This window comes from Ochotona curzoniae, unplaced genomic scaffold (assembly GCF_017591425.1).
Source record: "Ochotona curzoniae isolate NIBS_2020 unplaced genomic scaffold, NIBS_Ocur_1.0 scaffold_2453, whole genome shotgun sequence".
Taxonomy (NCBI): domain Eukaryota; kingdom Metazoa; phylum Chordata; class Mammalia; order Lagomorpha; family Ochotonidae; genus Ochotona; species Ochotona curzoniae.
In genome coordinates, this window is record NW_024467094.1 from 3,680,417 (window position 1) to 3,705,495 (window position 25,079).

At 58.3% G+C, this 25,079-nt stretch overlaps 2 protein-coding genes across 7 annotated transcripts in view; one reads left to right on the forward strand and one right to left on the reverse strand.

Moving 5' to 3' along the window:
- The first annotated feature begins 221 nt into the window (after positions 1–221).
- ELAC2 (elaC ribonuclease Z 2) lies at positions 222–22,122 on the forward strand. 5 transcript variants are annotated; one of them, XM_041000975.1, is made up of 24 exons: positions 222–448; positions 873–923; positions 1,027–1,097; positions 1,569–1,633; positions 2,795–2,852; positions 3,783–3,851; positions 4,933–5,046; positions 6,331–6,389; positions 9,195–9,253; positions 9,341–9,413; positions 10,292–10,404; positions 12,697–12,792; positions 12,966–13,104; positions 13,190–13,275; positions 15,130–15,248; positions 16,158–16,254; positions 17,541–17,679; positions 17,968–18,006; positions 18,092–18,201; positions 19,536–19,635; positions 19,721–19,841; positions 20,011–20,089; positions 20,446–20,590; positions 21,093–22,122. In XM_041000975.1, exons 1-24 carry the CDS (start codon positions 222–224, stop codon positions 21,309–21,311), a joined length of 2,448 nt encoding a protein of 815 aa, XP_040856909.1. In that variant the 3' UTR covers positions 21,312–22,122. The 5 variants fall into 5 exon arrangements, with proteins under 5 accessions (XP_040856909.1, XP_040856912.1, XP_040856910.1 ...); XM_041000978.1 differs by having other exon boundaries at positions 4,933–5,040; positions 12,966–13,108; positions 13,197–13,275; XM_041000976.1 differs by having other exon boundaries at positions 4,933–5,040.
- Positions 22,123–23,356: 1,234 nt separating this feature from the next.
- ARHGAP44 (Rho GTPase activating protein 44) overlaps positions 23,357–25,079 on the reverse strand; it is a 129,725-nt gene continuing 128,002 nt past the window's right edge. Inside the window, exon 20 of one of the 2 annotated variants that reach the window (XM_041000413.1) lies at positions 23,357–23,533. In XM_041000413.1, coding sequence (XP_040856347.1) covers positions 23,394–23,533 — 140 coding nt within the window. In that variant the 3' untranslated portion in view covers positions 23,357–23,393. The remainder of the gene's footprint in view (positions 23,534–25,079) is intronic. The other variant, XM_041000412.1, reaches the window with a different exon arrangement.

Sequence of the window (25,079 nt, forward strand, 5' to 3'; positions counted from 1 at the left end):
CGGCGCTCTAGCCCTCTCATCTCTGTGGCCGCCGTCCGTTGACAGGCTCCGAGAGGCAAGATCCCCCCTTCTATTGGCTACGCTGCTCCGTGGAGGCGGGCCAGGCCGCGCGAGGCGCGCTCCGATTGGCTGTCTGAGCGCCGCGCCGCGGAGAGGCGGGGCTGGAGGTCCGCGGGCCGGAGGTGGCGGGGCTGGGTGCGCAGCCCCGGAGCAGCGGGCGCATGTGGGCGCTCCGGTCGGCGTGGCGGTCCGTGGCCGGGCGCACCATGTCGCAGGGAGCCGCCCGCCGCCCCCGGCCGCCCAAGGACCCGCTGCGGCACCTGCGCGCCAGGGAGAAGCGGGGTCCGTCCTCTGGCTCCGGGGGGCCCAACACCGTGTACCTGCAGGTGGTGGCGGCCGGCGGCCGGGACGCGGGCGCTGCGCTCTACGTCTTCTCCGAGTACAACCGGTCAGTGGGCGAGCCGGCGTCCCGTGCTGTCCACCGGGGGGTCTCGGGGTGTCCCTGCTTCCCCTCTTACCCAATAGGGGGTGGCTGGGGGGTGGTGTCTGCGGGGAGCCGTGTAGAACAGGTGTAAGCTCTCTGGGGTCGCTCAGGGCTGGACCCTCCCTCCTGCTTGGCTTGTGGGGTACACAGGTCTGGGACAGAGGACCCCCTCCTCTGGCTCCCCGCAAGAAGCTTTGCATTCTGAAGTCCAGGGCCCTGCTCCTTCCAGTCCCGAAAAGGAAGCTTTAAAGCCCACTCTGCTTGTACCAACTCGGATACTTAGTGTCCCTTCAATGCGTCTCGAGTCCGCATCGAAGCATTTCACCCATGCCGGACATGTTAATGAGTTTCTGCTGGCACGTTGCCCCTTGTCCCTCCCCGCCCGTAGGTACCTCTTCAACTGTGGGGAAGGCGTCCAGCGACTCATGCAGGAGCACAAGTAAGTCACCCCTGTGCTTTGGGGCAGGGGATAATTATGGGGCGCGAGGTGGGTGCGTCTGTCCCAGCCTTTCATCCCTGCTCCCACGTTCTCACTCTCCCAGGCTGAAGGTCGCCCGCCTGGACAACATATTCCTGACGCGGATGCACTGGAGTAACGTGGGGGGCTTGTGCGGTGAGTATCTTCGCTGTGGCTGTTCCAGGCCAGCCCAGAGTGGGACGAGCGGGTTCTGGTATGGAGACCGCTTCCGCAGACTGCATTGGGTGGATGGGTCTGAAATGTGTCCATGGCAACGGGAGGAAGCTTGAGGGGGGGTGAGCCTACTGTGGACACAGACACCTGCTGTTGAGGGGACCCCGCCCTTGGGGAAGGAAGGGCGCAGGCTGGACCGGTCCCTGTGTCCGAGCTGAGACTGGGGAGGTGTCCTAGTGCAGGAGGGAAAGCCATGCACCTGCACCTGCACGCATCAGTGTGCCCCGCGTCCTCAGATGCCGCAAGCAGGGACCTCGCTCAAGTCTCCGTTCTCCTCGTGGGGAGGGCTGGGGTTCCATGCTCCCACGATGACTGTTGGGGAGCTGCAGTCCCCGCGTAGACGATGAGCCTGGACCGGCTGGTGAGAGCTCTGATTGGATTCGTGCTTTTTAGGAATGATTCTGACCTTAAAGGAAACGGGCCTTCCGAAGTGTGTGCTTTCGGGACCTCCACAGTTGGTGAGTCTCTGCTAACTCTTTCAAACTCAGCCTGTCTTTAAGAGAAGGGGAGCAGGCACACAACGCGAGGGCGAGCTTCCATGCGCTGGTTCATGCGGTGGTTACAACGGCCAGGAATGGGCCAGGCTGAAGCCAGAAGCCAGCAGTTCCCATCCGGGTTCTCCCACGTGGGTAGCAGGGGTCCAGATGCCTGGGCCACGGTCTGCTGGTCCCCCCAGGGACGTTAGCAGGGAGGCGTCAGCGTGGGATGTGTCACAGGAGGCCACTTAGGCTGCTGTGCCAAGAAGTTCTGTTTGGATAGGTCAGAGTAAAGCTCATCTTTCCAACGAGACTGACATGTGCGTAAAACATAGTACGTGATAGCTTCTGCTTTTCTTGGGACATTCCAGGCATCCTGATGCCTATTAGATCAACTTACTGCACGGTGGAGGGACTGTGTGCACATCATTAGAACTGTTCGTTTAGCAGGAAAAGGACCAATTCAAAAAAATTGATTTCATCTCAGTCGGCACCTGCAATCCAGCCCTGTGTCTGTCTCCCTCCGAGGCCCTCATCCTCTCTGCAGCCGTCTGCGTGTCATCCCCGCCTGCTGTCATCAGGGGCCACTTTACAGTACAGTTGTAGCCTCGCTTCCCAGCCCGAACCCTTCCCACTTGCCCCAACATGCAGGCACCATGCTGTGGCCCACACGTCCCGGGGAAGCCAGGCTGCCATCTCCACCTTGACTGAGATGCTGCGCAGGCCAGCCCTCACCCCTGTCCTCTCGGGGCGCTCCGTCCTGTCTGTGCGTCTCTTCCTGCCGTGTCTTCACCAAATTTGTGGTAGCGCCGGCTGAAGAGCCAGTCCCTGCAGGGGTTGGCGCTGGCTCTCCACACCAGCCCCTGAGTCTCTTCTTTTCTCTGCCACAGAATCGCAGTTGGCAGCGTTGGGTGTAGTGATTTTACGTCTCCCACTGTTTTGCTTTTCTCTGCTGATTCCTTGGCTCCTAACACGGTGTTAGTTACTTGTATGTAAATGAGGGCCAGTGTACTCACGGAGGACAGTGTGGTCACCTCCCAGATGTTTGAACACCTTTGCTGTGTTATCTGTTTGTCTAGCCATATACTGTTCCCCCTTTTTTACTTTTTTTTTCCTTTTTTTTTTTTTTTTTTTTGTTTCTAGGAGAAATTTTTAGAAGCCATGAAAATATTTTCTGGCCCATTGAAAGGGATCGAGCTGGGTATGTCCTTGATCGTGCCTTGTTACTTGCTGTTTCTCTCATCCAGAGTTTATCATTTTCAGACCCGGCCTGCATTGCATGCTGCGATGACGCGGGCCATGTTGCTCACGGGCTGGGTAGGCAGAGGTGATTGGGTGCCAAGTCAGGTTTTCTCGTTTAGGCGGCAAAGCTCCCCCCTGCTTTCAGGCAGGGCTCCGGCAACCTTGAATTCCTGCCTGGGGGGAGAATTCCTGCTGGTGGGGATCCCGGCAGGGCTCTGGGCCAGGAGCTGGTCAGGTCTTGGGCTTCTTAATGCCCATGAGCTGCAGAGGCTCTGATGTCTTATTTGCCATGTGTCCTGCCTCTTAGGAGTTGAGTAATAGATTCTCTGGCTTCACCGTGCCTGTCTGCTAACTTGGTCTGCCAGAAAATCTTTCTGGAAGCTTTATTTGAAAGGCAAAAACGGAGGGAGAGATGAGACATTTTGTATCCACTGGTTCACTCCCCAAATGGCCTCAGCCACCAGAGCTGGACTAGTCTGAAGCCAGGAGCTTCCTCCACGTCTCCTACATGGCTGCAGGGGCCCACGCGGTTGGGCCGTGCTCTGCTGCTTTCCCAGTGCGTTCGCAGGGAGCTGGACCGCAAGGAGAGCTGTGGGACTCGAACTGGCACCCCTGTGGGATGCCAGTGCTGCAAGTGGCAGCTTTACATGTTTTTTGCCTTGGAGATACTCACCAGCCGTCGTGACACATCCATTTGCCTGTAGTAAACATAAATGGCTGCTGGAAAAATGCGCTGTTTCTTCACCTACGGATGTTTGTTAGTCTGCTCAGCTTTGGGTCCCGGTGGCAGGCGCCCAGCCCAGTCCCAAGCGCTTGAGCTGTGTGCAGCTGACATAGTTAGTTTCCAGGCGTGTCGTTGAACTGATTCTCCCTTCTCTTCCTCCCCTAGCGGTGCGGCCCCACTCTGCCCCGGAATACATGGATGAGACCATGACCGTCCATCAGGTGCCCATCTACAGTGAGTACGAAAGCCGGAGCCCCCTGGGCCGAGGTCCCGCGGCGGGCTAGTGTGGCTGAGATTAGAAACTTGGGAGAACTCCCTGCGCTGGGCCCGGAAGGATCCGGAGCTGCGGCTGAGGAGTTCGGGTTGGCTCCCTGCCATCAGCCAGCTTACGGGCTGTGGGACAGACACGCTGAATCGCCGACGACAGCACTTCAGTGCTTCCGGCTGCTGCACCCCCAGGCACTGCTGGGGAACAAACTGCTCCCAGAGCCTTCTTCGTGAGAGGCTTCTGGGGAGGTGTGGCCAGAGGAACTGCTAAAACCATCTCCCGATGAGAGCAGCCTCCAAGACTGTTTATTACCCAGAGGTCAGAAGCGCTTACGAGAGCCACGGGGGCTGGCCAAGGGATGTGGCTTGGACGTGGCAGCCGAGACAGCCGACGTTGGCAGTCGGCTCCTTGGTGGCAGGTGCACGCTGGGTCCAGAGGCCTTTTCATGGCTGTGGGTGGACGAAGCGGTGGGGAGCGTGTGACTTGAGCCGAGGCGCGTTGCTTGGGTGCCAGTGACAGAACTTTGCCAGGTGCCCTGTGTCTGGGTGGGTTTTTCTCTTCCCCACCGCATCTCGGCCAGATTCCTGTCCCCGTGTTTCTTCCTGGCCTGCGCTCTCCTGTCCCCAGCGCAAAGTTGTGGACACGCTTGTGTCGGCGTGACCATCGCTTGGTGTGCTCAGCTTTACTGATTCTTTTTTTCCAGCCCCAGTGGATGAGTTCCATGAGGGAGTTGGGTCTGTTAACAGCAGGCATGGTTATTTCTTTGTATTTTTTTTTGTTTTTTGAGATTTAACTTTGTTGACAAACATTCAACACTGTTGAATTCCTGTCGCAGATGCTGCTCCGGGTTAGGCAGAAGCAAAGGGACCAAGCCCCCAGTGCAGCCCAGAGCCCGGGGTCGGCTGAGAACCAGCATGTTGCCATGGCAGTAAATGAAAGGCGAGGCCTGTTGGCCTAATTAGCATCAGGCCCTCCCCATGTGCGACCACGGCGGCCCTGGCTGTGAGCGCACCTGGCATGATGAGCTGTTTGATGGTTTCCTACCAGGTGAGCGGAAGCAGCCCAGAGCGCGCCAGCCCCCACTGAGTCCAGAAAGACCCATGGGCAAGCTCAGTCCGGAGCGATCCGCCGAGAACCAGCAGCGTCTTTCAGATGGCGACGGTATTGGCCACGTGGGGCTGGGGAGAGGGGGGATCAGCTTGCATTCTCTCATGTCTTTAAAAGGCATCTTGAGGAAAAAAAGAAAAAAAATCACTTGGGTGCCTAATGGGATGCGGGGCAATGTTCCGACTCGTGTGCCTGCATGCAGCCGACCGACCTTCTGTACTTGGGAACCTACGTCCCAGCTTCAGCCGCCAGCCGGGCAGTACCGGACATGTGCGGGCTAAGTTCTTGACGTCACTGCCTGAACGACACAGCAGTCAGGTTGGGTCCTGAATGCGGAGTCATCCAGAGGTGGTTAAAGGCGCAGGGAATGTGGGTAGGCTGCATGTCATAAACTAAGGGGCTCCCGCAGACATCCCTGGGACGCCCGGAGTCGTGTGACCGTGTTTTGTAAGCAGACTCAGCCAAGCCCTTAACGCCACCGGCCCCCCACCGACTTAGTCTTGTGAAGATATCCAAAGCCCTGAAGTGGTTTTACAGTTTAGGATTCATTCTTGTTGATTGTGCTCACCTTGAAGGCCGAGAGGGCAGAGAAAGGAGAAACATGCTCCTCCAATCAAAGTGAAGCTTTGTACCTTTTGGTCCATTCCCACTGGCCTCCCTCCTCCCCTCGCCACGCCCCAGCCAGCAGACAGCGGGGTCCTGCCCTGCTTCTCTGGCCTCGATTGGCTCAGACGCTGCCTGGGAGTGACCAGCACTGGTGTTCCTGTGCCCCGCCTGCTCCGCTTGGTACCATCCTGTTTCCGCCTGCAGAGTCACAGAGCGCAACTTGCTCGTGATGCTCTAGATTAGAGATGCCGTTCTAAGGAGACTGTGTGCGTGCGACACCGTGGCCCGTGGGGGCACTGAACCTGGAAGGGTCAGCTTGTGGCCTTGGCTAGGCTGAGTTTCCCAGAGTTCCCCTGGTGTACATGGAGGACTCGGGCCTGCAGTAGCCAGCATCAGGGCAGGCCAGGTGTCCGTGGACGCAGAAGCTAACAGCTGAGCTGGGCAAGCAGGTGCATGAGGGAGTGGGGTTACACTTTGCTTCCTTTCTTCTTTATATCTTGGAGAAGTTGAATTTTTATTTATCTATTTATTTTGCCATCTCTTAGTGGTTCCAGTTGGAGTTTCACATTTTTCATTTACTGAAATCTCAGCAGAAGTAGGATTTTTTTTAGAAAGATCTGCTGGGGCTGATCCGTCTCCCCCACCTGTGTCGGGACGTGTGAGGCCAGCTGGTAGCAGTTGGCCACGCCTTAGGCCGGACTCATCTGACCAGCTGTGTCTGTGTCTCCTCAGGAGTGAGCCAGCGAACAGCGGGCAGGGACCCGTCCTTGGTCGTGGCCTTCGTCTGCCAGGTGAGCGGGTCTTGCCCAGGGGTCAGTGAGTGAACACGTGTAGGCACATGCATGCATTGCCCATGTAGGGGGTCCCGCGTGGCCGGGCATCCTTGGCCTTTGGCGTAGTTAACTGTGCCAGGAAGATACTACGCTTGCTTCTCAAAGCGCCACCTGAGCTTCTGTGTCCTGTGACAGTCTCTGGGTGTCAGACAGTCTCTGCCAGACTGGGGTGTGTAACGTTCAGTTGGAAGTCGGGCCCCTCCAAGGCAGCTGCTATGCTGGTCTCCCTTCATTTTTCTTCCCCTGTAGCAGTTAAGGTGGATTTTAATATTTGCCAGCATTCACAGAACCCTAGCTCTGAGACTCTGAAATCGTTAGTGGAATACTGCTTAAGATGCTGCTTACAGTAAGTTGTAGAGAGGGCAGACACTGGTTCACCCCATAATGGTTTAATGGCCGGAGCCCGGCTGGTCCAGAGCTAGGAGTTTTCTTCTGGGGCTCCCATGGGGATGTAGGAACTCAAACACTCCCCACCACCCCTGGCTTGCCCAGGCCATTAGCAGGGCACTGGATTGGAAATGGAGCAGCTGGGACTTGAATTAGTGCCCATATGGAGTTCTAATGCCACAAGTGGAGGCTTAATTAGCTATGATATGGCACCAGCTCCTCTGTCATAAGTTTTGAAAACAAGGACCTGCTAAAAATAAGCTTTTACGGCTGGTGCTGTGGCAGGTTAAGCCCCTGCCTGCAGAGCTGTCCTCCTGTGTGAGTGTGGATTCCAGTCCCGGCTGCTCCACTTCCAGTCCAGCTCCCTGATCACGGCTTAGGAAAGCAGCAGGGGATGGCCCAAGTGCCAGGGCCCCCGTGTCCATGTGGGAGACCCGGAAGAAGCTCCTGGCTTCAGGGCAGCCCAGCTTCGGCCGTCACAGCGCTTTGGTGGCTGAACCAGCAGATGGAAGATCTGTCTTTCCTTTTCTCTTCCAAATAAGAATAAACTTTTAAAAAAATTATGATAAGCCTATAACAGATGCTTCTTGTTTAATCTGTGAGGAGGAGCCCGTGTTCTCTTGTAGACTTTGATTTTTTATTAGAGAAATAAGGTAGGTTTTGAGAACGTGTCGGGAATGGTGCATTAGCCGCCTCCCAGCCGCAAGTGGAAACAGCTGAGAAAGACCATCAGGCCTGTTAGCCGCGGGGTCCTCGCTGCTCTGACTTCTCCGTGTATTTGAACAGCAGATGGGATTTCCTGCGGGTACCGCTGGGAGCAGGCGTGGTGCTTGCCTGTTTCACATGGTGGTGTCTACGTGTGGTGCCTGCTGCCCTCTCCTTTCTCTTGGAGCTCACTCAGGTCCCGGAGGCCGGAGGAAGGAGGCCGAGCAGCCCGCCTGGGACGGGAGCTTGGGCTTCTGCTCCAGCTGCCGTCTGTCTTCCAAACGCGCCACGTTGCCCCAGTCGGGAAGGGATCAGTTGAATTCTTAGAGAGCTTGCCCCTTCGCCCCTTCTCCCGCCCCCATGGCTTTTGTGTGCACGTTCCTTTTTTTTTTTTAATTTTTAAAGATTTATTTAATTTTTGCTGGAAAGGCAGATTTACAGAGAGAGGGAGAGACAGAAAGATCTTCCAACTGCTGGTTCACTCCCCAAGTGACCACAAAGGCCGGAGCTAAGCTGATCTGAAGCCGGGAGCCAGGAGCTTCTTCCGGGTCTCTCACACTGGTCCAGGGTCCATCCTCTACTGCTTTTCCAGGCCACAAGTAGGGATCTGGGTGGGAAGTGGGGCAGCCGGGACATGAGCTGGCACCCATATGGGATCCTGGTGCATGGAAGGCAGGATTTCAGCCACTAGGCTGCCGTGCTGGGCCCGCAGATTCCTTTTAAACACTGGAAACCTTTATTTTCTGTCTCCAGACCCACTTGCTGTGGTGAGACAATCGTCACTATAGTGCTTGTGGATGTCATAAAGCTGGAATGTTCTAGAATCCTACGGATAAGCCTTTATGATCCACATTTGAAATGTGACCCTAAGGGTAACTCCAGGAAGTTAAATCACAAATAATTTGAAACAATTTGTATGTAAGAAGAAATTAAAAATCAAACATCCCACACTCAGTGAATTATTAACATGCCATTTGTGGCTTTTTTCTGTCGCTGTGTTTGAAATTTGGAGACCTCACTAATGTTTGCATGGGGTTGGTTTTTGTTTTTAAGATTTATTTTCTTTGAAAGTTGGAGTTACAGAAGAGAGGGAGAGGCAGAGATCTTCCGTCCACTGGTTCACTCCCCCCAGGTGGCCACTCCAGTCGGGGGCTTCATCCCTCCTGAGCACAGCGCCCCATCTTCCAGCGCTTTCCACGGCCTGTTATCAGAAGAGGCATTGGAAGAAGGGCAGCTGGGAACCAAACCTGCACCAGTGTCGGACAGAAGTGCCGCAGGCAGTGGCTTGGCCTGTCAAGCTACAGTGCTGGTCACCGCGTGGTGGTGATTGCCGAGCTGTTACGATGCCCGTGTCGGGTGTAATACCCAGCCCCAGCTCCTGGATTTTAGCCTGCTGTTAAACACATCCTGGGAAGTGGGGCTGGTGGCTCAAGGAATTGGGTCCCTGCCGACCCTGTGGAAGGCCTGCATGGAATTTCCGGCTCACCCTGACCCAGTCCTGCCGATGCAGGTGTCTGGGGGCTACACCAGTGGATGGAGCGTAACTCTGCCCCTCGCAGGAAAATATTTAACATTAATTTGGAGCAAGCATTTTAGTGAACTGAAAAGCTGATGGGATTTGAGCTGCTTCCCCCCGCTGCTGATGGGATTCTGATGTTCTCTTCGTTGCAGCTCCATGTAAAGAAAGGCAACTTCCTGGTCCTGAAAGCGAAGGAGCTGGGCCTCCCAGTGTGAGTGTCTGAGTGTCGGGGACCTTGTGGGTGGCCCCAGGTTGCTCAGACAGCGGCTCTCACAGGGGGCTTGTCTCTGCCTTGCAGTGGGACGGCCGCCATCGCACCCATCATCGCCGCCGTCAAGAACGGAGAGAGCATCACCTTCGAAGGAAGAGAGGTGAGACGCTCGGTTCTCCTGATGCCCCAGCAGTTCCGGGGGCCGGGACTGGGGCACGGAGGGGCTCCAGAAGGACCTGGAACAGCTTCAAAGTCCCTCGCTGGGCTCAGTGACGCGGAGGGCTCTGTGCGTTCACCTCGTGCTGCAGGCTGACGCCACCACTATTGTGGGAGGATGGGTGGTGTCCCTGGACCTCAGCTCAGGCCTCAGGTGAACGAGCCCAAAACGAGTGAAGGTGCAGTCTTCATAGAGATGCTACTCTGGTGTCTATAAAGATGCAAGGATGCGTGGCTGTGACCTGGAGAGCCGTAATATGTCAGCCCCATTTGCTCAGAGCAGTCTGCACCAGCTCGGTGCTTGCCTGGGGATGCTGTCCTAATGCCTGGGATGGTGGTCGTGATGATGCATGGTACTGACCCCCTTGCTGGGCAGGGGCATGCAGTGCTGGCTAGCCGTCGCTCACGGGCTGCTTGGTTTTTGTGCCGACCTCTGACTGTGTTCTGACAGGGCATCCCGTACCAGAGGGATGGCCTGATTTACTTTATGAAAGCGTATTTATTCAAATGACAGAGAGCAGAGGTGGGGAGGTCTTCCATGCTTCACTCCCCAAGTAGGATCACAGGAGCTGGTCCAGGCCAAAGGCAGGAGTCCGGACCTCCCACCTGCTCTTCCACGTGGGTGGCGGGGACCGACCCAAGGACTTGGGCTGCCCTCCACTGCTTTCCTAGGCACGTGGAGTGGGCAGCTGGAGCAGAAGTCCCACCACAGCCACGGGGACTTGGACTGGCATTCTGGCATGGCACAGCAGTGTAGCCAGCGGTGGCTTAACCCTTCGTGCCATAGTTGCGACCCCTGAGCTGGCCCGTTCTCTCTGGCAGATCTCGGCTGAAGAGCTCTGCACCCCTCCAGACCCTGGCCTGGCCTTTGTGGTGGTGGAGTGTCCAGACGAAGGCTTCATCCAGCCTGTCTGTGAGAATGCCACTTTGCAGAGGTAACGGCGGGCTCCTGGCAATGGGTAGATGGGGGGACGCGGGGGGTCAGCACATACCTCGGGGGATCTGTCCGGGACGGAGCTGTGGCTGTGGGTCAGCCCGCTCTCTGGGATGCCCTCCTTGAGGTCCGTCCTGCCAGCAGGACGTGTGTCACTGCTGTGACGGGTAGTTTTATGGTGATCGTCACGTTGCCATGAGATCAGAAAAGGCTGGTGGTCAGGGACTGCTGAGCACCGGATAAACGGCTGCACATCCAGCACTACTGCAGTGAACTGCGGAGCTCTCTCCCGTTTTGATGCGTGCCAGAAGTCGTCCTGAGGCTGCTTGGGCCTGAACGGGTTCTGTCCGTTTGTGTGCACTGAGGCCAGAGAGATGGGTTGGGGTGTGCGAGGCTGGCTGTGTCCTGGGTCTGCGTTCAGGGACAGAAGCCCAGCCTGGACACCTGCTGGCTCGGTGCCGTTCTGTTCCATCCTCTGGAAAAGAGAGAGCCCGGTTCTGCAGTTCAGCTGGAGCCCAGGCTAGATGCTATGCTCTGCTGGCCTGGCCTGTGGCTTTCTTCCCATCCCGTATGGTCTGTGCCTTTCCCGGTCCGTGTTTATGTGTGTCAGTGCTATGATACACACTCATTCTCCTACGAAAGGTCATTGGAGCTGCTGGTGCCCTCCACACTGGGGGGTTCTTTCCGGGCCCGGCCAGCTCTCTGTGTGGAGGGGTGGATGCTCTGGGGACACAGATGCTCTGGGGACACAGATTGTGTGTTTTCATCGAGTCTGGGTAGCAGAGGTACCTCCTGTCGCTGCAGTGCCCTGGGATGCTGCATGTGACAGAGGTTGTGGGGGTATGTGTATATTTTGGGTATGTATGCTTTCTTTTTTAAATTAAATTGCGTTGTTTGAAGTGGGGCTGTCCGCTGAACATGGGAGAAGGTGTGCTACACAGGGATTTTTTTTTTTTTTTACCGTATTCCTTATTTATGTGTGTGTGTTTTAAGGTTTATATGTTTGAAGAGTTACAGAGGGGGAAGAGACCCAGAGGTCCTCTGTCCACTGGTTCACTCTCCAAATGACTGCAGTGGCCGCAGCTGGGCCGGTCCAAAGTCAGGAGCTTCTTTCTGGTCTCCCATGTGGGCGTGGGGGCCCAAGCACTTGGGTCGTCTTCCACAGCTTCTCCAGGAGTGATAACAGGGAGCTGGATCAGAGTAGCCGGAACTTGGATGCTGGTGTTGAAGGTGGTAACCCTACCTGCTGTGCTATGGGGCCAGCCCCACTAGGTGGTTTAGCAGCCTGCCTTTGGTTACCAGCTCACTGGGCCTATTAAAACCCGTAAGAGCTGAATCTTCCAAATGCAAGAAGGGTAGTGGCTTTCTCCATAGTATTAGTCTTGTCACATTTGTTGCTTAGTTCTTCGGTGTTTTACGTGTTTTGTTTTTCAAAGGAGTACAAGGAAAAACACCACCATGTTAGTTGGTGACTTTATGTATTTGAAAGGCAAAAAGAGTGGTATCCCACCCACTGGTTCATTCCCCAGATGCCTGCGATGATCAGAGCAGGGAGCCAGGAACTTGGGCGTGGGCTCCCATGCTGGCGTGGGCTCCCGTGCTGGCGTGGGCTCCCGTGCTGGCATGGGCTCCTGTGATTTGCGTGGGCTCCCGTGCTGGGCGTGGGCTCCCATGCTGGGCGTGGGCTCCCGTGCTGGCATGGGCTCCCGTGCTGGGCGTGGGCTCCCATGCTAGCGTGGGCTCCCGTGCTGTCGTGGGCTCCCGTGCTGGGTGTAGGCTCCCGTGCTGGGTGTGGGCCGGGACTGGTCTACCCCCAGCAGACCAGTGCTGCTACCTCCGGCATGTGTGTGAGCTGGAAGCTGGGGCTGGGAGTGCAGTTGGGAGTTAAGGCACTGATACGGGTGAGGACCTCCCCGGCTACATTGTCATCAATGTAACCCCAGATTTTCATTCCTGATGATGTGTGTCTCGAGTCCTCTGGAGAGTGGACACCAAGGCGGCACAGGAAGTGGCAGGATTTCTTGGAGGCAGTGGTTGTGAGGGAGATGGAGTCAGAGCCGGCAGGGGAAGCATGTGCTTAGAGGAGCCCCCTGTGGGCAACATGGCTGGCACGGGGCCTGGCTGGGTCAGCGCCGCAGAGAGCAGTGGAGCCACCAGAGTGCACAGGTGGTGGTCCTACTGTGCTCGCCACGCAGGGCTGGGCCTCCCCATCCCTGGCCACCCAGCCCTGTGGCATCTGTCCTGGGTTGTGTGTCACTTTGTGAAGCAGAGCTGTCCTCATCCTTTCCTGCAGGTACCAAGGAAAGGCCGATGCGCCTTTGGCCCTAGTGGTCCACATAGCCCCGGAATCTGTGCTTCTGGACAGCCGGTACCAGCAGTGGATGGAGAGGTACAGGACGCAGCCTGGCAGCCTGCTGTGGGTGTGGGCTGTTCTGCCTCGTGATGGGTCCCTCCCCTCCCTCTGTCCTTGCTTTGTCTTTCAAATGCTGCCTGTGGAGTAAGCCAGCTGGCGGGCAGGCGTGGTTCCCACGAGGCTGAGCCCTCTGTCTTGTCTCCCCATAGGTTTGGGCCCGACACTCAGCACCTGATCCTGAATGAGAACTGCACGTCGCTTCATAACCTGCGCAGCCGTAAGATTCAGACCCAGCTCCACCTCATCCATCCGGACATCTTCCCCTCACTCGCCGACCTGCCCGATCAGGTGGGTCCCAGCCCAGTCCCTGCTGGGTCTGGCTTGCAGCTTCTGCTTTCCGATCCATCCATCTCTCTCTCTCTCTCTCTCTCAGGAAGAAGCCCCTGCCCTCACTGTGCCCACCGTCCGTGGCGAGTGCCTCCTCAAGTACCAGCTGCGCCCCAGGAGGGAGTGGCAGAGGTCAGTGCCGTTCTGGGGTCATGTGGTCATCCAGGTCAGGAGTGGCTTCCCTCCAGGTGACCCTGATGATGCCCGGGTGTAGGGCTCTAGGGTATGACAAGGTGGAGAGATCTCCCATCCCCCGATTCACTGCCCATGTGGCCACACTGGCCGGGTTCGGAGCCAGGAGCTTCATGGTCATCTTGGGCCATCTTCCACTGGTTTCCCAGGTGCATTAGCAGGGAGTAGAATTGGAAGTGGAGCAGCTGGGACTTGATCCGGTGCTCATAAAGGATGCTGGCGTCACCAGTGGTGGCTTAACGCACTGTACCACAGCACTGGCCCCCGAGCATCCTTTTCTGACCCTTGTAACAATACTGGCAGCACCTGTTATAACACACACAGCCCGAAATCCAGGACGAGCAGCGTCACCCACACAGCATGGTTGTTAACAATGCATGTGTTTTAATTTGTGCCTGGGGGGAATGTATTGAAGGATCAGCACACGGGAGTGTGTGGTGTGATGTCAGTGGCTTCTTGTGTGGCGGGCAGTGGTCCTCGGCCAAGCTTCTGCTGGTTCTCCACGGGCAGCTGCTCTGGGACGTTTCCAGTCTCTGGCTGTTTGAATCCTCAGTAAAGGTCTTTATCTAAACCCTGGACTGGAGGCCTGCCGCCCTCCGTGAGGTGACTGCTCTGGGTGGGGCCCCTGGGTCTGGCTCAGGTTCCACCTGCAAAGCCTCTGCCCAAATGCCCCATCCGGGAGGTGGGGGGAGCCTGTGGCTCCGTGTCTGTGGTTTCAGGGTCTGGCTTGTGAATGATTTGAAGCCTCCTGTTTGCTCCGACGGGGGGAGTCTTGAGTGCCCTTCTGATGGCGTGGGGAGGGCTCCATGGAAGCGGCTTCATCTGGGGGTGAAGGGCCTGCCACCCCACCATCAGCACCTGCACAGTTCAGACCCAGCCAGCCGATGGGCACCTTCACCCTCTGCTTGGGAAAAACCCCAACTTGGGGCAGACTTCCTGAGTTAGAATCTGAGAGTTGGGCTGGAGAACACTGCCTGAACCTCCAGGAGGTTCCACTGCCTGGCCAGGGTGCCGAGCCACCAGCAGTCGCTGCCTTTGCCGTGCAGGGTACTCTGGCGATGGCAGGTGCTGAGCTGTGTGCACGCTGGTATGGGGACTCATGGCCCTGGGGCTCTGCCGCTCAGCTGGGAGAACGCGGGCTGCCTGCAGGTGTCGGTCAGGAACACTGTGCAGGCGTGCCAGAGTCTGTCCTGAGCATTGGCAGGGCTCCGTGGCAGGCCCTGCAACAGAGAGGTGTGCTGAGGGACTGAAACTGGTTAGAACCTTTCTCCTCTCCGAGAAAGATGCAGAAGGCAGCAAGCAGGTGGACCTGGCTCACACGCAGTCACTTTGCTATGGACTGCTGTGCAGCTCCTCCTGCGCTTTTTTTAAAAAAGATTTATTTTTATTGCAAAGTCAGATACACAGAGGAGAAGAGACAGAGAGGAAGGTCTTCCATCCGCTGCTTCACTCCACAGTGGCCGCAATGACTGGAGCTGAGCCAATCCAAAGCCAGGAGCCAGGATCTTCTTCCAGGTCTCCCATGCAGGTGCAGGGTCCCAAGGCTTTGGGCCATCCTAGATTGCATTTCCAGGCCACAAGCAGGGAGCTGGACGGGAAGCGGGGTGGCCAGGATTAGAACCTGCGCTCATATAGGATGCTGGTGCTTTCAAGGCGAGGACTTTAACCACTACGCTATCGTACTGGGCCCTCCTCCTGCACTTTCATCCTGGGTCTCCAAGCCAGTGCTGCTGAGGCTATACCTCCCTCCTCCACACACCCCTGCAGCCCCCTGAGATGCCCCTCTCCCTGCAGGGATGCCATTGTTGCTTGCAATCCTGACGAGTTCATAGCCGAGGCCCTGGAGCTCCCCAACTTCCAGGAGAGCGTGCAGGAATACAGGAAGAGCGTGCAGGATGGCCTGGCCCCTGCAGGTGAGTGGACGGGCAGGGAGCGCTGCCGCCTTCCTGGGTTCTATGTTCTCATTAGCGCTAGGTCAAGTGTTGCTAGTGTGAACACACATTCACACACGGACGCGGATCATCCCGGGCCCTCTGACTGGATGCTCGGCTTGTAGCCTGTGGTGGGGAGGGCTTGAGGGAGCGTGGGAACCCCAGGCTGTCCAATCAGAGCAGTCAGGGACCGGCAGGGAGGGCTGCTCTTGTCATCCGTTCTTCTCCTGTTGTCTTCAACTCATGAAAGGAGTGGAAGGAGAACCCTGGAAGAGGACTCGAAGTCTTACTCTGTCACCAGCCTTGTGTCTCTGTATGGACTTTGTGGCCAAGGAGCCACCCAGTGGGCTCAGTCGTCCCCTCCTGGACAGGCCCTCCCAGGCCCGTTCCTTGGATACCGGGAAGCACCTTCCTGTCTGCAGATGAGGAGTGCGTTAGAGTCCCATGTTGATCACAGAGCCACTCAGGCGTGCGCAGGGGCCCGGGAGCCTGCAGGGGGCTGCGCGACGGCCTGGCCTCAGTCACCAGCTCTCGGGGTCTGCTTTCAGTGCTGGCCCTCTGTGCCCATTCACCCCTGCAGGGCAGGGGTGTTCCAGCCTGGGGGAGCCGCGGGGTACACGCAGAGCTCACAGTCTCAGGCTGGATGCCAGGCAGCCCCCACCGTCATGAAATCCTGGTGACAGAGCATAAAGATATCCCCCATGCCATCTTTCTGTTCTTTTTGTAAATATGTATATATATATATATAAATACTGGAGTGATCTGTTTGTGGGAAGGACTGTAGAGTTGAGCAGCCAGCAGGTGCCCGTGCCCCGCCCGGGAAGGGGCCCTAAGGTGACATGTGCTGTCATGAGTGACGTCAGGCTCCTGCTGACCTGTGTCTTCCCCCAGAGAAGAGCAGAGAATTCCCAGAAATCATCTTCCTTGGCACGGGCTCTGCCATTCCCATGAAGATCCGCAATGTCAGCTCCACACTCGTCAACATCAGGTACTGGGCGGGAGCACCCCGTCCTCACACTGCCGGGCGGGAGCACCCCGTCCTCACACCGCCAGGCTCATCTGGGCACCTGCTATCCTGGCCAGGGCACCCCTGTTGCCCCTCACAGCTTCAGCAGCTGACTTTGCTGGGAACCCCCAAGGTGTCTCCCATTAATGTCCTCTGACGAAAATAACTGGCAGCCGTCTGGGCTGTGCACTTGGCTAAGAAGCCGACTCCCTCGTTTTCACACCGCCCTGTGAAGGAGTAACTGCCCATTGTGTGGCTGGGTGCATGGAGGATCAGGTTCCTTGCAGTAGCGTTTTTGCACAGCTGGGAAGTAGCAGGCCCGAAGCCTGCACCAGGGCCTCAGCTGCCACCAGCCTCCCTGGCTGTTGCAGCCTTTTCTGGCTCCAGTCTGCCTTACGTAGGATTCCCTGTGCCCCCCTGGGCTCGGCTGTGTGCAGAGGGAGGCAGTCAGGGAAGGGGCTGGGGCATGCTGCATTCTGAGGAGCTCCAGGGAGCTTGGAGAATCTTGCCATGTCACCTTCTGTGCAAGTGGTGGAGAGTGAGCCAGCAAACTGCGTTAAATACGCACAGCAGTGACAAGTCCACACACAGGTGTGTCTCCCTCGCGACCCAGCCAGCGCCGTCCAGCAGCTCGGGGTGAGCTCCCAGGGCCCAGGCGCTCACCGGGGAAGGGCTCCCCCTGGGGTTAGTGCTGAAGTTTGTTCTCGAAGGTGCTAAACCTTCTCTGCAGGTAACTGCTGCCCTCCTGTCCGTAGGAGGGATAAAGGCCAAGGGGACAGCCTCTTCCTTAGCGCAGCCCCCTCTGAGACCAGGTCAGAGCCCTGACTGGGGCCCAGGACCCTGCATTCTGCAGAACGTCCCCCGCAGGAAGCCCGGCTTGGGGCAGACCCAGCTGCCTGGAGAGGGAAAAATCCAACGGCAGCCAGACCTGGGGAGTCGCTGCGTGCCTGCTGGCCTGTCCCCACCATCCTCAGCAGAGGGAGCTGCCGGCTGGAAGAGCAGGGGCTTATCGCTACCTCTCACTGCTCACAAACTTGTACACTCAAATGGCTGGCATTTGTGCCACTCCGTACACCCCACGGGGCTCAGGGTGCCATGCTCACTCTGCACAAAGGGGAGGAGCACCTGCAGTTCACCCTTAATGGGCAGAGAAGTGGGCTGGTCCAGAAGTCCCTGGCAGAAGGAATAGGGGGGGAACAGGGGCCCAAAGTTTGCACAGCTGCTGCCGGGTCTTCTGAAGCGAGTGGCCCTCTTGCTCTCCTCCGCAGCGCTGACAAGCGTGTGCTGCTGGACTGCGGTGAAGGAACGTTTGGGCAGCTGTGCCGCCACTATGGGGACCAAGTGGACAGGGTCCTGGGCACTCTCGCTGCTGTGTTCGTGTCCCACCTGCACGCAGACCACCACACGGTGAGTGCCGGGCCAGGCCTTGGGGCTCCAGCCACAGCGCCACCAGCTGCTTTCCTTCCCTCCCGTTCCCATCCTTGCCCGGGGCTTCGGGTTTGCCTCTGTTGCTAGGAAACGGTGCTGGGTGGCAGCACACACAGGTCTCCTGGGTCAGCATGCATCACCCCCCCCCCAACTCTGCGAGTGTTAGAGGGCAGGGGGTCAGAGGTCAGAAGGCCATGACCCGATCGCGACCCGGTGGGGAGGTGCTGCATCCTGGCCCGGCTGAGCCCTGTCTCCACTCCTCCCCAGGGCTTGCTCAACATCCTGCTGCAGAGAGAACGGGCTCTGGTAAGCAAGCGCCTGCCTCGGCCCCCGCCTGCACTGCCGCTGCCCATCGTGTCCCTGGCGCAGCACGTGGGTTTCTCTGTCGTAGGCATCTCTGGGAAAGCCGCTGCAGCCCTTGCTGGTGGTCGCGCCCACCCAGCTCAGGGCCTGGCTGCAGCAGTACCACAACCAGTGCCAGGAGATCCTGCAGCACGTGAGGTGAGCATTGGGGCGCCCGGCGGGGGTGTCCCTGCCCCAGCAGGTGCAGCGAAGAGAATCCTTGCCTCAAGGTCTTGTCTTGGCCCTCGTGCAGTTCTGCCTGCATTCTGGATTTTGGCCAGCTTTCCTGCTTGCCCGGCCAAGAAGCCCTCACAAAGACACCGTCCACACCAGCTGGTCCAGCCCCCACTTCAGTCGGGCGGGGAGCACGGCCCACCGGCCCAGGCTCCTGGTAGTGTGCGAGCCCAGGGCACTGGCTGCCTGCCAGGCTCCTTGCAGTGAACCGAGTGTTTCCACTGGGCTCTGCTGATGGCTGCTTCCCCATCGTAAAACCGGGAGTCATGTTCTTGAAATGACTTTGTTATTTAGCTGATTCATTACTTTGTTCCCCACAGGACTGCAGTGGCTGGGGGAATGGACTCCACGTGGGTGTGGGGAACCCAGCACGTGGGCCATCTTCTGGTGCCTTGCTAGGTGCACTGGCAGGGAGCCGGGCTGGAAGCAGAGCGCCAGAACATAACTGACTGATGTGGGATGCTGGTGTCACACACGGGGCATTAACTTGCCGTGCTGTAACACCTGCCCCACTGATTTTTGTTTCTTCATAAAAATGATTTTAAGATTTCCAGGCCAAATTCTAAAAATCTTTTGATTCTATATGTTTAGTGTGTGTATATTACTTTTTTTAAAGATTTATTTGAGGGCCTGGTGTGGTAGCCTAGTAGTTAAATCCTAACCTTGTGACCTTCAGGCTCCCATGTGGGCGGCAGTTCATGTCCCAGCTGCTCCACTTCCCACCCAGCTCCCTGCTTGAGGCCTGGGAAAGCAGTCGAGGACGGCCCAAAGCCTTGGGACCCTGCACCCACGTGGGAGACCTGGAAGAAGTTCCTGGCTCCTGGCTTTGGATTGGCTTAGCTCCGGCCGTTGCAGCCACCTGGGAAGTGAATTAGCAGACAGAAGATCTTTATCTCCTTTCTCTAAATCTGCCTTTCCAGTAAACAAAACAAACAAAAACTCAAAGATCTATTTGAAAGGTAGAATTAGAGGGAGAAGCAGTGAGGGATTTTCTGGTCTGCCACTTCGCTCCCCACAGGGCCAGGGCAGGCAGGGCTGAGCCAGGCCAAATCCAGCAGCTGCACCCATGTCTCCATGTAGGTGCAGGGGCCCAGGCGCTTTCACGGGGACATCAACAGGGAGCTGCATTGGAAGAGGAGCAGCTGAGACTTGAACCAGCACCCGTATGGGCTGGCAGCACTGCAGGCAGCAGCTTAACCTGGCTACACCACGGTGTGAGACTCACTGTGTGTACCTTTAAATGCTTTGACTTTTCACAGCATGATTCCCGCCAAGTGCCTTCAGAAAGGGGCTGAGGTCTCAAACCCCACGGTTGAAGGACTGATCAGCTCACTGTTGGAAAGGTGTGACTTGCAGGAGGTAAGAGGGGCAGCCACGGGCCCTGAGAACGGCAGGGTGGGCGCCCAGCCCTGCGCTGCAGTCCCACAGCCCCACCCCCCTTCAGTTTCAGACCTGCCTGGTCCGGCACTGCAAGCATGCCTACGGCTGTGCCCTGGTCCACACTTCCGGCTGGAAAGTGGTCTACTCGGGGGACACCATGCCCTGCGAGGCCCTGGTCCAGATGGGTGAGTTGAGCCAGGAACAGGCAGGCCTGAGGTTGCTGTGGAGTCCGTGCCGCTGCGTGCAGGGCAGCGGGGGGCTGACTGCGACCCCACCTGCCATCCCTGCTGTGGGCCTGCAGCACTGAGGGGTGGGGCTGGGCCGGCCAGGGCCTGATGCCCGTGCTTCCCGCAGGGAAGGACGCTAACCTCCTGATCCACGAGGCCACCCTGGAGGACGGGCTCGAGGAGGAGGCCGTGGAGAAGACGCACAGGTAGCAGAGGCCGGCCGGCTCCCACCCTGGGCCGTGCTGTTTCTGAACCCGTTGCCATTCTTGTGGGCCTCGTATCCTGGCTTTCTCCAGGACAGTTCCAGGATGAGGCAGGGCTGGGGATGGACTCCGGGGGCTGCCTTGCCAGCGAGCTTTGCCCAGTTAACAGGTGCGCTCCCTGAAGACGGGGGTGGAAGGCAGCACAGCTGGGGCTCGGTTCTGAGCTCGAGAGAAGGGTGAGGCCCTGGCAGGGCTGCTGCCAGCGGAGGGCTGCACCTGCCTTCCCTGGGCCCCGAGCAAGGAGCAGGCCCGTGCCTGTCCCATGGCTCAGTCGCCTGTGCCGTGTGCCCCATCCGCAGCACCACCTCCCAGGCCATTGGTGTGGGGATGCGCATGAAGGCCCAGTTCATCATGCTGAACCACTTCAGTCAGCGCTACGCCAAGATCCCGCTCTTCAGCCCCGACTTCAACGACAAAGTGGGCATTGCCTTTGACCACATGAAGGTGTGTGTGGGTCAGGAGCTGCATGTGGGCCGTGTAGGGTCGTGGCCGGCCACAACAGGGTCCTCGCACGCTGTCCAGGGTGCTCCATGAGGCTCTTTTCCTGATCCCCTGGCCCAGACGATGCCCTGGGCCGGATGCGGGGCAGCCTGTCTGTCAGATACCTTCCAGATGTCACTTTCAGGGCCATTAACATTTTGTCAGGCCTGGAGCACTCAGTCACCACCTGTGTGATAGGTGGCTGGCCTCTCCCAAGGGGAGGTGGCCTGCAGGGTGAGGGGACGGGGCCTAAGAGACAGTGTCACTGCTGTCAGGGCCTGGACTGCCTGCCTCGCCATCTGTGGCAGAGCGGCAGTAAGGAGCCCGCCCTGTTCCTCAGAGGGCTCCCTTCCCTCCCCATGGCATCCTGGTTTGTTTCTCCGCGGGGCTGTGGTCAGCTGGCCTGAGGGAGAGTGAGGGAGGGGCTGGTCTGTGTGCTGCATCATCTGTCTGCCCCCGCACCCAGGTCTGTTTTGGAGACTTTGCGACAGTGCCCAAGCTGATCCCCTCGCTGAAGGCGCTGTTTGCCGGCGACATCGAGGAGATGGAGGAGCGCAGGGAAAAGCGGGAGCTGCGGCTGGTGCGGGCGGCGCTCCTGTCCCAGGAGCAGGACGGGGAGGCCCAGCAGAAACGGGCCCGCTCCGAGGAGCCACGGAGCCCACAGAGCAAGAAGGTCCGGGCCTAGAAAAGCATCCCACGTAGCCTTGAACCTGCAGGCCGGATGTCCTCCTGCCTGCACACGGCACCTGCTGCTCCTGCTGCCCTGGTGAGCACCAGGGAGCACAGCCCCACGTATCTGCTGGATGCCTCCTGCAATGAGGGCCTGGCCCGGCTGCAGCACAGGAGTCTGCTCAGGGGAGAAGCAAGTGCAACTGTGAGTCCAGCGTCAGTCCTGCGGCAGCTGAGGGCTGCTCCCCTCACCGATGCCAGCCAGGTGCTTCCCTGTGCCCACCAGACATGCGCAAGTGACCGGGAACAGCACAATAAAGATGGAGTTTGGAACCCAAATGCTTCCGCTTCGTTCTGGTGCTGCCTCAGAGTGTGGTCCTGGGAGAGCTGGGGACCCCGTGTGCCCAAGGAAGCCCACTCCCATGCAGTGAGGACCTGTGCGGCAGCTGCTTGGCATGGCGTGGCCTCGCTGCTGGGGAGAGCTGGGCTGGCAGTGCCTCAAGGCTCGCAAGTCTTCCCGGTGTTGTGGCTCAGAGTGGAGACGCCTGCCTTGCTCCGTGCTGCCCCTTGAACGTGTTGAGAACATCGCCAGGGCTGGCTCCTCTCCGCTTCCACGCTCATGTACAGATTGCACTGTAGGATTTATTGCTGGAATATGGAAAGAGCTCTGGAAACTTCAGTGGTGAGAGGACAGCCCGTGCCAGGGCCTTGCCGCGGTGGTCCCCTCTGGCCTCCCCTGATGCATCCCCATTGGACCACGTAGGCCTTGTGGCTGCCAGAGAGCATGTGCCAAGCTCAGGGATAATAACTCTATTTTAATAACATGACTTTGGACAACAGGGTTTTTTTTTTTTTTTGTACATATATTTAAAGATAACTTTCAACCTCACCCCTCCCCGGCTCCTTACACACTGGGGACTAATCGGCCCTGACCAGGAAGTGAGCAAAGCTATGACACAAGATGTCTGCAACTCCCACTCGAGGACAGGGACCTCACCCCATGTTGCGAAAAGTAACGGCGTCGAGTCCTCATTGTACACCTGTACACTGGTTTAGTTGAATGGCTCAAATTAAACAAATATAGATTTCATATATACAAATATTATATCATGTATAGGTATAGTATATCTATTTTTAAAAGGTTAAAATTTTTTTTTCTTTTAAACTCTGACTCTGCATGCACGGCCCAAATCTGGTTCTCACTCCTGAATCCCAAAGTGTCAACAGGCTTCCCGTGCCTTCCCTGTCTGCCTCCAGAAGCGACGGGAGCCTCAGGAGAGGGGCTGCGCCTAGGCTAGTGCTGGGGGAGGGCCTGCTGGGGGTCACCCTTCATCCAGCAGGCTCCAGGGCCCCATTCCTGGGGAGCCGGGTGCCCTCAGGGACAGGCCTGAATGTTGCTAGCATTCTGCTTTGTTGGGGACAGTAGCCTAGCAAGTTCTCCCGAGGCCCTCCAGAAACGGTCAAGAGTTCTCGAGACTTGAGAAGCATCGAACCATGAAGGAGTGAAGGGAGCCGTTAACTTACACGTTGGGAGTTCAGGAAGAAATAACCATCGGGGAAAATGACTCCAGAACAAATTTTGTTTTAGGCCATTTCATCTCGGAGCCCTGTGACTACGGGTGACCACCGGCCTGCCCTGCCCTGCCCTGCCACCCCGAGCTGCAGCTATCAGAAGTCAAGGTCAGTGGCCAGGACTGCTGGGATTCTAGCCCCCCAGCCAGTCTCCTCTCTGCCAACCACCGAGGCCCCTAACCTGCCCCATCTCCCCGCTCCCCAGGGCCTCTGACCAGCCAGCCCTCGGGTGGAGAGAGGCGGACACTGCTCAGCATGGAGGCTGAAGTGGAACAGAAATAGGCACAGAGTCAAAAGGCAAAGATCCAGCAACAGGCCAGCGTCACCACCCGAGAGGAACGAACAGGAAGATCTGCACCAACGAGGCCGGAGGTCGCAGCTGCCTGCCTGGCTCCAGCCTCACCCGGCAGCGACAGGAAGGGCCGACAGAAGGGGCTTGTCAAGCTCAGGGACGCTGCTCCTGGCGGCGTGTTTCTGGGTGCCCCGTAGGTATGTACACGCGCAGCGGGGGCGCACTGCCGACCACTCAGAGCGCTGTGCTCTCCGACTCCTCCTCCGAGTCCCTCTTGTCCGTCACCGAGTGTCGCCGTGCGTGCTCCAGGGGGCTGAGGCGGAGTGTGGACCCCAGTTCGATGTGGATGGAGGGGATCTCGAAGTGGACAGGATCTGCAAGTGGGGGCGGGTGGAGAGCGCGTTAGCTGACTGGGGGGGCTTCCGGCTCACAAGGGGCCGGGGGAGCAGGCAGGTGCAGTCAGCGTGAGGAAGCAGGGGGCTTTGGTTGTTCCAGCGGCAGCCGGCCGAGAGACGGGCCCGGGGCTGTGGCTGCGCTCTGAGCTCGTGTCCACCTGGGAGGCCGGGGGGCCTCGCTGTCCTAGACTGGATGAGGGTGCTGTGGGGCAGGGCTCAGGGACTCTGCCGGAGTTCTGCAGCTGCTTGCGCTCTCAGGTCTGCCCCGGCGAGGCAGTGAAGAGCCCCTCTCCTCCCTGCGACTAAACAGGGGGGACCCCCAAGAACAGCTAGGCCAAGGGCAGCCTGGGAGTAGCTGGGTGGCCTGAAAGGTCATTCCTTCAGGGGAAGAAGTTGGGGAGACGCCTGCCAAGTCACAGGGCTCTGTGGAGACATCTGGGCAGTGGCCAAGAGGACAGAGGCCCCCCCCCCGCCAGCACCTTGGGGATGCGAGGCACCCCCCGTACAGCGCACAGTGCAGCAAATGGTGAGGCCAGCCTCGCCGACTCCTGCAACTGTGGGCAGCAGAGTTGTGCTGGGCCCTGCTACTCCCACCCTTGCCCTTGACCTTCTGAGCGCTGCTGACCCTCACTGAGCCCAGCCTGCTGACCTCAGAGGACGTGAGCCTGGCAGGGCAGCGGCTCCGGGCCACTCTCGGGAGCCAGGGCTTTTAGGGGAGACAGAGGTTCACGCTGCATGTACAGACACATGTGGACACTGCCCCCAAAGACACTCCACAGACACCGACATGCCGGCACGTAGGGCCACCTCCCTCGTCTCCCTCCCCCTAGCCCCATGTGGTCCTCACGGCGCTCCTGCAGCCGGCTCTGATCCACCTGAGCCAGGAGCAGAGATCTTGGGGTGAGGGGACAGGGTGACCGGGCTGGGTGCATCAGGTCACACTTAGAGCCAGCCACCCAGTGTGAAGCCTGGCTTTGCTGTCCGAGGAGAGGACCAGCTGTACCATCAGGAGTCACTGTCCTGGCCCTGTCACAGAGCAAGGCTGTGGCCTCGGGCGAGTCTCCATCCTCCCCTGCACCTCGGCAGTCAGATGAGAAGCAGAGGGGTGAGGCTCAGCTTGGCCAGAGCAGCGCATGCCAGCCACTGAGCCCAGAGAGGTGCCTGGCCCTTTCTTTCCCAGGACTTCCAGGCAGCTGGAGTTCTGTAAGGAGCCCTGTCTACCCCCCAAGTCTCTGGACAAGTACAGGGGGCTCCCTGCTGGACTGGGGCTCCCTCTTGTCATGGAGGCCAGTGCATCCCTCTGCTGCCTGCTTCGATGCATCTCCTCATGGGAGGAGGGGACCACAGCATCTTACTGACTTGGATGGGAATGAGCTGGCCGTCCGTCCACACAGGGACAGGGCGTGAGGGGAGCTTGGTGGGAGTTGTAACACTCCAAGTCCCTGTGGGTTTGCCAGGCTGGCTCAGCCTGGAGCCAGAATGCTGCTGGGGTGGCCAAAGACAGTGGGTGCTCCAGCACCCTCCA

What these genes read in the sequence shown, in the direction of transcription:
- ELAC2 (XM_041000975.1), top strand. Translation starts at nt 222, where the DNA reads ATGTGGGCGCTCCGGTCGGCGTGGCGGTCCGTGGCCGGGCGCACCATG. An exon ending in AAGGAGCTGGGCCTCCCAGT is followed by an intron (nt 9,254 to 9,340) that starts GTGAGTGTCTGA and finishes TCTGCCTTGCAG; the next exon opens with TGGGACGGCCGCCATCGCAC. An exon ending in AAAGGTGTGACTTGCAGGAG is followed by an intron (nt 19,636 to 19,720) that starts GTAAGAGGGGCA and finishes ACCCCCCTTCAG; the next exon opens with TTTCAGACCTGCCTGGTCCG.